Source organism: Melozone crissalis, unplaced genomic scaffold (genome assembly GCF_028551555.1).
Source record: "Melozone crissalis strain CALT ecotype California unplaced genomic scaffold, PUWL_Pcris_2 ptg000034l_1, whole genome shotgun sequence".
NCBI classification, from domain to species: domain Eukaryota; kingdom Metazoa; phylum Chordata; class Aves; order Passeriformes; family Passerellidae; genus Melozone; species Melozone crissalis.
This window is the reverse complement of record NW_026535812.1, coordinates 3920163-3934665: the sequence shown is the minus strand read 5'-3', so window position 1 is coordinate 3934665 and position 14503 is coordinate 3920163. Positions and strand designations below refer to the sequence as shown.

The following is a 14503-nucleotide window of genomic DNA, read 5'->3' as shown; positions in this document are numbered from 1 at the left end:
TCATTCTGTCTCTTCTATAAAGATAACATGATACTGAAATAAAAAACTCAAAAATAAATCAGCACAAGGGAGATTGTTCCTATATATATAATTCTGCTCAATAAAGCCACAGTCATTGGCAAGAAACGTTCTAACCAAATTAACTTTTCCCTGTATGTAAAACCACACCAAGCAAACCAATTATGTGGGGACTCTGGAGAAAGCTGTGATTTCTCTGCTGTGCTTCCACATGCAGCACAGAAAAGCACTTTGCAGTAAACAGTGGGCAGGCCCTGCTACTTCAATCTTGCAGATGAAAGCAAAGGACTGTTTTGTTTCCAGTGCATCAGCTCAGCCCCACACCCAGCAGCCCTTGGCTCCTGCCGTGCCACTGATAATCTGCCATATGCGGCACATCCTATGGCAGCACCCCCAGAGAGATGGACCGAAATCAACACTGTTGTGCTTTCTAAAGGGCACTGAAACACCGACAGATGGCAACAGCTGGGGCAAATTCCATTCAAGGAAGCACTTTTTAATCAAAAATTTCATACAAAGCGTATGGGGCTTTTTATTGCACATGATTTCTCTTTCATTGCACACGATTCCTGCTGCCTTTCATGCTGCTGCTCTAGCAGGCAGCTCCCACACACAAGGACAGCACTGAGGCAGGGGTGGGCAAACACCCATTTAAACCCACAGAGCTGCAGGATTTTGCCCTTTGCTCTGTCCAGTTTTAGTGAAGCACTGCAGAGGTGAAGCCCTGGGAGAAGAGGCCATGCAGAAACAGCTCCAAATTACAGGGAAGCCGCTAGGGGAGGGGGATGTAGAAACTTTGCTGTCCTAAATAATGTATTCTAGTCCAAAAGCATCTGAAAGCTGATGTGAAATTGCTGTCATCCTTTCAATTCTAGCACACCTATTAATTACAGTGTTATCCTTCATTTCTGTCCTCTGGATGCCACACCAAATAGAACACTCACTGCTCCTGCCTTCATTCATGACTTTTTTTCATTAGCACACCTGGAAGCTCTCCAAGCAGGCAGCAGTAAGGAGCAGAAGCCTTGTCAGAAACATCCATTAAATCTGTCACAGGCACTAACAAATCAATCAAGTACCAATGAGCCTTTCTGAAATTTTTTGAGCAGCTGGTTAAAAAGGGACCCACCTGACTTGAAAACTTTTCAGCAGCAACAAAACACACTGGGCCTGACATGTTGTCGTTCTCATATCCACTGCCACAGAGTCACAGTTACTTAAATTTCTTTGTCATGTGACAGAAATGCTTAAACTAAATTTAAATTTAATTAACTAAATAATTTTAAAGGAAATTAGTTAAATTTAAATACAGTTTTTTATGGAGATGGATTCCTACAACAGGCTGGCAATTGCTCTCCCTTGTAAACATGAATTATTTTTCTGTTCTTTTAAACTTCATATAAAGGGCAAGTAAGTCAGAGTACATAATGATTTTTAAAAAATAAATAAAAAATCAGAAATTTAAAAATTACATTTTTAAAGGTAATGTAGGTTTATTCCCAGTCTGTTTATATCACCATGGCAACTGCACACCAGCTAACTGGAGTCACAGTCCATGAAGTAACTAAAAACCAATCACTTCCAGAAACTAGTTCTTTTTCTCTCAATCTTTGCATAATTTTCACCTAAGAGACAGTGCTGTAAGTGAAGGAAACTGACCTATGATGTGAAATACTTTATTACAAACTCAGTGTAAGGCAAGTGTTTGTGCGGATACAAAGTGTATACGCTGGTTAATTGTGTCCAAAAGCTGCTGTTACATCAGGGAAGTTTTGCAATAACGTGCATCATAAATGCCTATAACACATCTGTCTATACTTCATACCCATCAGTATTTTGTCTGTTCATGCCCTCCTGAGTTGTCACTAAGCACAGAATGTCTCAGGCTCAGGGTTGTGCAATGGGGTGACAAACAAATCAATGAAATCCTTGAGGCTGACACAAGGCACTGGGAGGGAGGCAAAGAGCAAGAATCCCAGAGTGGGAGCACACAGCTCTGCAAGGAAAGGATCACAGCTCTGCAAGGAAAGGAGATGACTGGGGCTGAATCATGATGACTGATGGCACTGGGTGCCCATTTTCCATCCCTTGACCAGCCCTGCATGTCCTCCTCTGTGGTGGTGTTCACAGGGGTTTTCAGGTGAGGGAACAGACGAGAATGTTGACTCTATGTTCAGAAGGCTTGATTTATTATTTTATGATATATATTACATTATAACTATACTAAAAGAATAGAAGGAAAAGTTTCATCTCAGAAGGCTAGCTAAGCTAAGAGTAGAAAGGAATGAATAATAAAGGTTTGTGTCTCAGACAGAGAGTCCAAGCTAACTGGGCTGGGATTGGTCATTAATTATAAACATCCAAGATGGCCCAATCACAGATGCACCTGCTGCATTCCACAGCAGCAGATAATAATTTTTTACATTTTGTTTCTGAGGCTTCTCAGCTTCTCAGGAGGAAAAATCCTAAAGAAGGATTTTTAATGAAAAGATGTCTGCAACACTCCTCGATTGAACTGGCCTGAGCCAATGAGCTGGGCAGCTCCAGTGACAGCCACCAGGGCAGGAGCAGGGTCTCTCTTGAGCCTGGGACTGGAAGAGCGTGTGATACTGCAAAAATCTAACACAAATTATATATTGTTTTCTCAAAACATTCTGAACCCTACTATGTTTATGTTCACCACCACTACGATGGAGGCAACAAACAAACAAAAAAAATCTAATATTGCCTCCACTGTCCTTTTTAGACTGCCTTTCAGTCTGAGAAACAAGAGTTACCCTGACATCTGACAACATTTAAAAGAATATAAATATATAATATAATATAAATATTTATATATAACATAGTATAAAATATATATTATATTATATCTATAAATACATAATATATATTTATAATATTCATAAATATACAATAACATAGCAATATATAATATTATATATTATATATAATTATATAATATTTATATATTACATAATCATATATAAATTATATATAAGATAATATTTATAAATATATAATATATAATGTAATTATAAATATAAATATTTATAATGATGTATAACATATAATATATAATTTTGTATAATATATACTATATATTATATATAAATATATATTATATACTATATAATATATTTTATATATATAATGTATAATGTATAAATGTAATATAATATTTAATATAATATTAATATAATATTTAATACAGAAGCATTGGACTTCATTTACAAAGGGAGAGGTTGTTTCCAAATTACTGAACAAAAGTGCTGTGTGTCAATCTGGTGGCACTGTTACATCCCCTATAAACACACCCATGCCATAAATGGGTGTGGAACAGAAAACAGCTGAGAATAGCAAATCCTCCTTGTGCTGGGGCTGCACTCAGAGTTGCTCAGTGCTCCACTGACACTGAGCTAAAAGCATTGGGAGAGGTTTTTTTGTAATCTAAACAGACAGAAAAAAACACAGTGGAGGAAACCATAGGCCGGGAGAACAAATTGGTTGGATGCATTTCACACAGCCAGAAACAGGAGAATTGAGCAGAAAATCAATGACCTAAACCACCTGTCCAGAGTTTGAATTCTTTATATTGTCCTTCCTCTTCTTGCTTTACAAAAGTAGCATTACATGCATTTTTTAGGTAGCCCTAGCAAGAAAAGGGATCAACAGCTGTTTCAGGCTATTGGGAGTGTTTGTTGTCCAGAAAAAATTTTTTTTTTTTTCAGCCGAGTGGAAAGAAGCAGGTTTAAAGAAAAGCGGGGGCTCTTATCTATTCTTTCCACAAGATAATTGTGGACAAGGAGCTCCAAAGAATAAATAATTACCTCTTCAGGCTGTTCTTTTAAAACATTTTTCATATTCAGAAACCATTACAAGCAAGAGGCTTGTCCCTGCTGCTTTACACTAACTCAAGTAGTTCCATTCTGAGGAACACATTTTAAAGCCTTTTGATTTTATTTTTAAACCTGCAGTGCCAATTTTATCGCAGTATACTTTTAAGTGGTGAATATTCCCATTCTACTTGTTGCATTACTAACACTCCCTGGTATTATAAATTATTTTTTCTAAGTCTGTATAAAGAATGCTGCATGCTTTTACAAGCAGTCCTTTTAGGTTTTCATCATCATTCACCTAGGAACATGACAACACAGGAACTCACACATAAAGGAAATTATTTATGTAGAGGAGAGAGATGTAATTGAATTAATGGGTGGACCACAGATGGAATCAAAGTGTGAAGAAAGTTATTAGAGTGGAATTTCCATTATTTGACTCAGTTTGTTCCTTCAGCCCTCCCTCTGAGGGTCTCTCCTGTTATTGCAGCACTGGAAGTAAAGATGGGTGCAGATTTTGGATTCTCAGGTTCACCCCCACTGGAGAGCAGAAGTGAGCAACTCAAGTTTACTACTCCTCAAATATCAAATAATGAAGAGAATCAAGCTACACAAGAAGAGAAAATGTCCCAGGGTATCATTCTTGTTTGCTTCAACTGGCTCACCATAAATCTTAAATGCTTGGAGTTATGCTTGCTAGCATAGTTACTTGAAAGAATTTCATTTATATCAATACATGTTAGAAAACATCCATTTCTACCTGAAATTGCAAGAAGCTAAGCAGTTATGATTTCCACTGCAATCTTAATGATGAGGGATAACTAGAGCAGTTTTACATTTTTCAGCTGCTCACACTTCTTTTAATATATGAGCCTGTTCAGACCTCAGGTAACCTCCATGTATCACTCAAACCATAAGAAGATGACAAGTCCTCATCCTTTTTTACCCCCAAACAGATGAGTTTCCTATGCCTGTGACTTCCAGAATTTGAAATCCTTGAGGAACCACTTCAGATTTTAGAGAATGTCTAAAAATTGTAGAAACCACACTTAACTCCACAGCAAAAATCACATCTCAAAAGCAAATTACATCTTAATTCACACTAAAATGTTTCATTGCAGGAAAAAAAAAAAGTCAAAATAGTACCTCAACAAAATAAATATTTTTTGCAACTTTTAAAATATTTTGTTGAAAATAAAAGGATTTGGAATAAATGACTTCATATTTCAGCTGCAGAATCAGGCACATTGCAATGGCTCTCATACAGCAAGGCTTCATTAGTTTCAAAGGAGTGTGACACAAAATCTACATCCATCCTCAAAACATAACAGCAGCCAAGAAATTTTTTGACCTATAGGCTTAGCAATTCCAGTACTCCTCACTCAAGTTTCTCTCCTGTGTTCTGAATAGCCCAAGAGTTTAAAAACTCATTATATTCCTGGCACCTTCAGTGACAATCTGTTTTTACTTAACAATTTTTTACTTAAATGGTTATTTAGTCCACAACAGGACTATAAAATGACAGATTCTGACCCTTTTTTATTTATATTTAATTTTTTTATTGTCTGACCCTTTTTTATTGTCAATCCATTGTAGTATCCTGCCCTATTTTTCTAAAGATCAAGTCTTGTACATAAAGAAAACTGCTCAAAACCAAATGTACCACAAATCACTATTTTCCATAACTAGTTTTAAAAGTCCAAGTGGATATCATCAGACTGGAATTCCTTGGTTATTTTCATGGATTCTTTCTAGTTTCAAGTAATTTAGCATATTTAGGTGTAACAAAGTATCTCAGCGTTCCCATTATTGATTTTATCTGTCAGGAGGAACTTGCATTCACCCCCAACCCAAGCATGTAATTCTCATTTTCTCCCTAGCCCCTTCCTCCTGCAACAAAGCCCCCTCAGCAGCCACTAAAAGCTCCATCAGAACAGCCTGAACCCTGACCCTTGAGTCTTCTTTGGACACACTGATGTCACCTACTATTACTTCCCAGCTGTAAAAATGACTAGGAAAGGCAATCACAGAAAATAACCAAACTTAAAAGCCTTCAAACCCTTGATCTCTGAGCTTGAGGGACTAGCAGAGGCCACTGTGAGAGTGACTGGTTTTTTAGTGCATTCTAAATCTGAAACCTGAGCATGTTTATCACTCTTAACTTTACTGGATGATAAGCAGCATCCCTTAAGTCAAAACCAGCATCCTCAGAATTAATTGTGCTATTACCAATATTTTATTTTACCTTAGATTAGGATCACCGTGAAAGGATTGGGATTTTGCCTTTGAAGGCTAAAGCCTTAACTAATTAAGCTACAGTAATAAATGTAAGCTTCAAAGCTAGAAATTAAAAATCATTAAAAATTGTTATAAACAACTGCAACACTCCATGGCTTTGCCTGCATGTCATATTTTTTTGATCTTGCCTCATTTTTACAGTGAAATATTTAACACCAATGAATTCTGGGCATCCTAAACTGAGTCATGTTCAAAGTTTGGATGACAGTGAGTAGAAATAATAATATTCAGAATGACAAGTTTAGAATAACTTCTGGATTTTCAATGTTGTAGCAAAAGGATAGTTGCTGTTATTAATGCCACTGCTTTTCAATACAAACAAACAACAAGGAGGCTGGACAGCTTCAGAGTCTGAAACAGAGAAATGGGATTTTGTGTTCAGTCCCTGGGTGTAAGTGGGCTGACAAGTGCTGGATTTGCTGTGGTGTAGCTGAGAATACACACTCCTCTGAGCTGCTAAAATAACAAAGAAGATTTGGAGAGTTTGTGGTAGCATCTTGCAGTTTAGTGGATATTCAGGCATCCTTCCTGGCTGGTTTTGTTGTCTCCTTATTCTTTACAGTGCTTTTAGCACAGCCAAAACACAGTCAGAGTCTCGTGTGCCCAGGAGGTGTGAACTGGAACTGCTTCTGAGACACACATTTCTTGTCTGGGGGGAGCCAGAGCTCTCCTCTTGCTGAGAAAGGCTCTCTATAAATTTATCAGGAGCATAAAAGTAGCTGAAGATGTAATGGGCCCAGCTCACCCTGGTACAATTACCTAGCTCAGCCTTGCTGGGACACAAGGCTGTGTCACAAATGTGACTTTATCAGCCCAGAAATGGGAGCACAGGGACAAGTTTGGCTCTTCCCTTCCAGGGTGAGAAGGGACATCCATCACCTCACTGCCCTGTATGTTACCTCCTGTTTTTCTGCTTCAGAAAACACCTCGAACAGCAGAAGCCCCCTCCACACCAGGCTGTTCAGGATGCTCACAGTGCTTCTAGGGAGTAACATAAAAGGCTTCTACACAAAAAGAATAATCTGCTTTGCCTTGTGGACAGGACTAAAATAAGTGGGCTAAAATCACTGTACAGAAAGTTCAGACCAAGTTTCATGAAAACTTCACAACTTCACCAGGAACATGGTGAAGTGTGCAACACATCACCCTGGGAAGCTTTTGCATCTCTGCCACTCCAGATCTGTAAGATTAGGACAGAAAAGTGTTTAAACTGTTTCTCAGAAATGACAAGGGGCCTGCCTTGGGCAGCAGCATGGACTGACAACATCCTGAAGTTCCTTTCAGATCTGTTTTGCACAGCATTGCTGATGAAATGTAGATGCTGTTGCTGGAATGCAGGTAGATGTCTCTTCCAAAAGCCATCCATCATCTCACAGCATTTTGTGAGGGACAGAATCCTGACAAACTGATTCAGTAGATCCCACCTTGTTTCTAGCCAAACCACCCCTAAGCCTGAACTGTTACAATTTCTTTGTGGGTTTTGTAGGGGTTCATTTTCTGGGGGGGGGGATTTTTTGGCCAAGGGGAGGGAATGTCTCTGATACCCTGCAAAAGGCTCCAGGATGCCATGGTGAGTTTAGTTATTTTAAAGGTCAGTTGAATTTCAACACCAGCCTGCGAAAATCTTTTTTGGGCCAGGGCATGAAAAACTGAAATATGGAAAACTTCTGATCCTGAAACTTCTCACACTTAGAAGCTTATACTGGTATTTTCAAGCTTTCCTTCCAAACTAGGAGACAAAAATACAATTGCATAAAAAAGAGAAAGTGAGGTATGCTTCCACCATGATAATTTTAAGAACCAGGACTTTACATATACTTGAATTATTCACAATAAATTCATTAGATAAAGAGACACGAAAAGCCATTCATTGCAGTCTTGTGAAATTCTTTGTGCTCCAGTTATGAAAAATGCTGATCACATCTGACAGCCAGCATTTTCACAGGCTCATTTAGTCCTGTTAGTCTCCCCTTAGCTCTTCCTGGAAACACAGACCAGTCAGGAAGGTAACTGCACAGAAGACTCCTATTTTTCCTGTCATCACCCTTGATGTTTAACATTAGATAGAGGTGAAAAAAAAGCGCAGATTACAGTAATTTTCTCCTGTGACCATTCAGGTTTGGACGTGCACCATAATGTGTGCACTCCTAGAAGGCATAGACAGACTTACCTTTGTAGGCATGGTGATGAAAAAAGGCAGAGGTATCAGGAAAAAAGTTAAAGTTTCCATAAGTGAAAACCAACACACCATTTGAAGTTTGGAGTAGTAACATTTAAATTAAAAAAAGGAGATCATAGGAATGGGTACAGAAAGCATATCAAAGCACTAAGGGCAGATAAGAATCACTGACTAGGAAATGCCTCTTAACAGAGTTAAGTGTTCTTCTTAGTAACAAAGTAATTACCTGGTGAAAAATTATTTGCCCAGGTGAAAAATATGAAATGCATGAACTACCTGTGCACCAGGGCAAGCAGCAAGGAGCAAACACAAGGACTCAGTTAAGCACACGTCCAACAGAACTACACCCTCACTAACAACATAGAAATATGGAATAAGTAAGTGTAAGTTAGTAGATAAAATTCAATTCAATAAATAGGTGTTTCCCTGGTCCTGTAGAACTCCTGCCCATCTGCACTGAATGCGTACATGGAAGCTGGGTTTTTTTCTTTATTGTTTGGTTTGAGATTTGGGGTTTTGTTTTGGTTTGTTGGAGGAGATCTTTTGTCAATAGGTTTTTTGTGTGTTTTTAAAGTCAAATGCACACCGGTACTACTGAAAAAAGAGTTTGTTTTTATAAGGTAACACAAATCCTGATGGAAGAGACAACCATCTGCCTGTGAACTATTTCAGGGGTCGTTGCAGAGGAAGAATTCACATAAATTTAGTCTTACTACAGTGATCTCAAGGAGATCTTAGCAGACATTTCAGCACAGATCAGAAACTACCCTGATTTATTCTTGAATGTGGGACCATTAAAAAAACAACCAACCAAACAAACACGGAGAACTTTCCAAGCACTAGAAATTTTTCCTTCTCCAATAGTTGCACAAAATACTGAAAACATTACCAGAATGATGACAAAGGAACTGCTGGACCTCTGATTCTCTGCTACACTTGAAGACTGATATATTATATAACTGCAATTTCCACAATCAAATAAAATAAATAAAATGTCCATAATAGACATTCCACATTACCACACTATTACATGTACAGCTACTGAATATTGTTAATGTTGTACTTGTATCTGTTTCAGTTTTCTCCTACTAAATACATTATGCAAATTTAATTTTCCATAAAAACCTGTAATAAATTAATGATATTATGAAACCAAATAAAAGTACATTAAATGAAATCAAAACTACAACAGAAATAGTAAGTTCCTCCAACAATTTAAAAAGACAGGAGTTTTTATCAAAAGTGCATAGAGGTTGTTCCAAAAACATAGGGAATGCAGGCCCTTCAAGGGAATGAAGGGTTCCATCAGTACTGTAATATTGTGCCTGGACTGCAGATCATGAGGCCAAATATTATCAGGAAATAAACTATTAGTATCAGGGAATACACAGAAAGTATTTACCCTTGTAAGAAGTAGATATTTTTATATTCAATAGAAATTGAATTAATAAATGGAGAAGCTAGATTAAAACTACTCTCTAATACAACTTTATCACAAAAGCCAGTCTGTCTGTGTAAGTTCAGTATTTCAAAGGATGATTTTCTACACAAAAAGTAAACCAATATTTAATGAAAAATGTGTTGATTCTCCCAATGTGAAAGCTGAAGAAAATAATTAGGCTAACAAATTCCCAGTCAGCAGAGTTTGCAGTGTCAGTGACAACAGCACGTGATGAACATCCCTGGAAGGATCCTAAGGGAATGCAAGCAAAAGAACCAAATCTAAGATGGAACACACACAGGAACAGAGGGAAAAAAATGACAAGGGCATCTTTTCACTAAGAAGTGATCTTCATGCAGCCAAGAATCACTGGGCACCACGAGCAACAAACAATCTTGATATTAAACTGGGGGTCAATATATAAAAACCATTTGGGAGCCCTGGCTTGGCAGGGTAGGAGCTGATGCCAGGGTAAGCTTTGGGAAAAGTGACTGAGAAGAATTCTTTCAGGATGCTGTAAAATGCTGTTTGGGACAAGCACTTGGATCTCTGCTTCCTGAATATGACAACTCCTTGAGAACAAGGACACTCACCTTTAAGAGTTCCTTTCCTTATAAAAGGTGAAGATTCTTAAGCAATACCATCTTTTTAACAACTGCACCATCTTACAGCTATCAAGCTTTACTATTCTCTCTTTTCTTCAAGAATTATTTTTAATAAAAGAGAGAATTTAAGAGACAACTTGCTCAACATGAAGAAGTCTCATATTCTGTTTAAGGGACTCAGGACAGAAAAAGTGTCAGGTAAAATAGACTTAATAGAAATGCAAACTTGTATATGACATACATCTATCATACATCATACAACCTGAGCAAAAATGTTCAAAACCTCCATTAAATTTTCTGTCAAAGTCTCAACAGCTAAAAGTACTTACACAGTAAGATATGATTTGAGCAACTTTAAGGATTTGTCACACATTTTGTCCACAGCCAGGGAGCAGAACAGGAAGAGAGAAAGCAGGGGCTTTTACTGCTGAACAAAATTAATTATGCATTATCACTTCAGGCAATTGCAATGATTAATTTCTATAAAAGCAAATTCAAGTATAATTGTGTAATTATTGTGTTTTCATTAAAATATATTGATAGTGGGTGCCTGCTGTATTATTCTCTTTATTCTGTTCTGCTTCACAAGTTCAGTATAGGAAACACCTCATTTCAGGATCTGTGGGCCAACAGTCAGGTCCTGAGTACTCAGACACAATCTTCAAATTACACTGGAAATTCCTTCCTTACAAATACCAATAATTCAAAATCATTGAAATTCAAAATTTTCAAATTCAAAATGCAGTCCACAGGCTCAAATGCTGCTGCTCATGAACATTCCTACCTGCAAAGGGAACAGGTGCATCTTTATCCAAAGCAACTAGGGGAGGGTCCAAAATCACAGTGTCGTTGTTTTCAGTTATGATTCCATGGTACGATGTCTCAATCCAAGGTTTGTGTTTATTCACTGGAAAAGAAGAAACCATGCCTAATTAATTTGGTTTGTGTTTCATATCCATTCATCTTATTTTATCTATGAAGAGAAATTATTTCATATACTTCCAATATTAATGGTATTACTCAAAAGCCACTAACAAATTCCCTACAATACACATTCAAATATAAAAGAAAAATGACATGCACATTGTACTGCACTCAACACTGGCAGACATCCCTCCAATTAAGACACTGAAATAAAAAGGCAATTTGCAAAATATTTTTGATGTGTTCTCAGCTGTCAGCCTAACTAGGTTCAGAGAGTTTTGCAGGAATTACTTTCAGTTGCAAAGCCCTGGTACAAGAGAAAGGGCATCCTGAGAAACCCAACTTGACAAGACACAAAGCAGAAGGGTGGGTGAGAACATTCAACTCTTGGTCACCTTCTCACTTTGTATTTTTGGAACAATACCTACAATTACTTCTATGTTTTGTACATCGCAGAGAAAACAAACATCTGCATTTTAATTACTGATAAAAGTTTGCACTTCTTCACAATTTAACCAGGGGATCTGAAGTTTTTTCTGGAAAAACCTGTCCTGCATATCTAGCTGTTGAACATTTGGATATCTGGTGTTGAAGCACACAGGAAGATCACACAAAAAGACACTTTAAGGAGAGATTACACTACACCATCAGACTGTCTTATTGCTGAACCCTCTCACCATCCATCTCCTATTGACTGGAAAGGATGAAGACACAAAATGAAAAGGAAGGGGAAAAATGTAAGAAGCTTTGCTTTGCTGTGGTTATAAATTGAGCTTTCTTCCTGCAGGCACAACCTGAATGTTATGTCACTGGAACTCCTACATAAGGAATACAATGGTGACAGCTAAATGAATTTCAGTTTGAGGAATGTACTCCCCCAGGGAAGAGGGAGCACTGCACCAAGGAATATCTACCCCATTTGCAGCAAACTCAGATGCAAGGTAATTTCTATAGCTATTATATAGCTGTGTGTACCAGATGCTGAGGAAAATACCTGGTGAGGTAACAGAAATCACCTCAAAGATGGAGAGTTGACACTTAAGAGTGAAACCAAAATTAAAAATAAATAAAGAAAATAATTATGAAACCAAACAAAATCTTCAGATATAACCCTAACTCTTTCCTGTCTTGTCTTCTGTAAAACCCCCAGACATCAATGAGATTCAAGTTTCTCCCTTTGCGAAGAAAGCAGCAAAACCACCAAAACAACACAGGGCTCTAGCCACAGGTAAACGTGGGCAATTAGCAAATTAGCAAATTATTTTTTCACTGGCTATTTGGGAAAGCATACAAATATATTTATGGCAAATTGAAGTTCATTCTGTTCCTTTGTTGCTTCTTTGTTTAACCATTAGGAAACTGTGGACTTGGGAGACTGATCCTTCTAAAGCTGAATTATTTTATATTCCAGCACTAATCTGAGAGCTTTGAGTTCATTCCTATGTTGCAATAGATCTTCTTTCAGAAGAAAACCTACTTATCTTCACAGTAGTTGGTTTTCCCCCATTTTTGCAAAAACTAAGCAACAGGAAGATTAAACTGGGGATGTGTCAGGGAAAGGTGAAATGGAAAACAGGGATCTCAAATCTCTGTCTTGTAATGACTGTACAGTCAGAGGAGAGACTGGTGAGTTTATGCAACAGATGAAGGCCAAAAGTCTTGTCGATGTTGAAAAATGAGAAGTGATGGATGCAATTTCAGAGCTTTTTATGGCATTTGGGATTCTGGTTTGCAGGGCAGTTGAAGTATTCTGTATTTGTTAATGGAATATGTGAATTGCCCGAGCATGCAGATACAGCAGTGTGCTCCAGTGGCACACTCAGGTGTGGCTCACACGCTGCACTGAGCCAAAGGGCATCCCCTGACTGCAGGCAGATGCAATTGAACCATGAGACAGTGAACAGGAGCTCACATGAAAAGGGAACTCCTTATGTAACTCAAATTTCAAGCACCAAATGCTTTTCATTCCTTCTGATTCTGGTAAGGGTCTGAGCTCTTAAAAAAACCAATCAAACAAAAAACTCAAACAAGCAAATAAAAAAAGCACCAAAACTTTTTTCTTACTGATTCCTAGGGAATACTTTTGATGGCACTTTTACCTAAGGAACTCTCAAAATACAGTGAGTGCAATTCTACCAGCCTTAGCTTTCTCCAGTTGGTGTCCAATGAGCAATAACAGCAGTCAAATGAGTGACAGCAACATCATTCCTTAAATTATATTGGGGGGAAGAAAAGTATATTATGAACAAATGCTACAGTTTAGACCTTAGAGACTGGTATTGGGAAGAGGAAAAGAACAATAAAGCAAAAGCAAAATAAAATAATATATCAAATTATTTGCAAGCTCTTGTCTTGGAGATGAATTTGGGAGATACATCCCCAAATGTAAAAACTATGGCTATATAAGCTTTGTGTGACCTGTGGTGTGGAAATTTTACAAATGGAAAATAGCCATGCTCTTTGGGAATGCAAGGCAATTCTTTTGCATCAGATGATGTCTCTTCAAATATTTTCACATTGTGAAAATTATTGATCCTTTGGCACTGTTTTGGATACTTGCTTTAATTTAAGAAATCTCTGATCCTGAGATGAGCAGCTGGTGTTCTGGCTGTGGGGCTTTTTATATTCTCCCTCCCAAAGGCTGGTAAAATGTTACCATACCATACCAACTAACTGCAGAAACCACTCTACAGGCTTTCATTTGTAAGTGCAGAAGCATTATAGTAACAGGAGTACAATAAGGACAAAATGCATGAGGCCACCATCTCATGAGCAAAGCCATCTTTTCTCTAAGCTGAGACAGACACTTGTTGGGGCGTGGGGAGAGGAGGAGTGGGTGGGAAGCAGCACGTGTACAAGGGACACATTACAACGGTATTTGCAAAATTCAGATGGTTCCTGACTCAAATCAGTTAGGAAATGTCACTGATTCAAAAATAACACATTGGAAAAGAATCATAAAAGAAAAGATATGACTATTAGAAGGTTTAACTCCTGACACCAGGGCAGATTCAATATTGTCAGTTGATTTAACTGACACCTTCTAAAACCTGAGGTAGCAAATTGTAATGGTTAAGAATTGCTTTGTGAAAGCAAATGTTTTCTTTCTTTTTCCCCTCTAAATAGCACGATGGATTTATTTTCCATTTAATTGTGTTGATAATATGTTCTCCCATCTCTAGCTTAAAGCGGTTGTCAATTC

General features: G+C 37.7%; 1 protein-coding gene across 2 annotated transcripts in view; it reads right to left on the bottom strand.

The window, feature by feature from the left end:
• CLSTN2 (calsyntenin 2) overlaps positions 1-14503 on the bottom strand; it is a 315822-nt gene that overhangs the window by 175685 nt on the left and 125634 nt on the right. For both annotated transcript variants that reach the window (XM_054282508.1, XM_054282509.1), the window contains exon 2: positions 11162-11284. In XM_054282508.1, coding sequence (XP_054138483.1) covers positions 11162-11284 — 123 coding nt within the window. The remainder of the gene's footprint in view (positions 1-11161; positions 11285-14503) is intronic.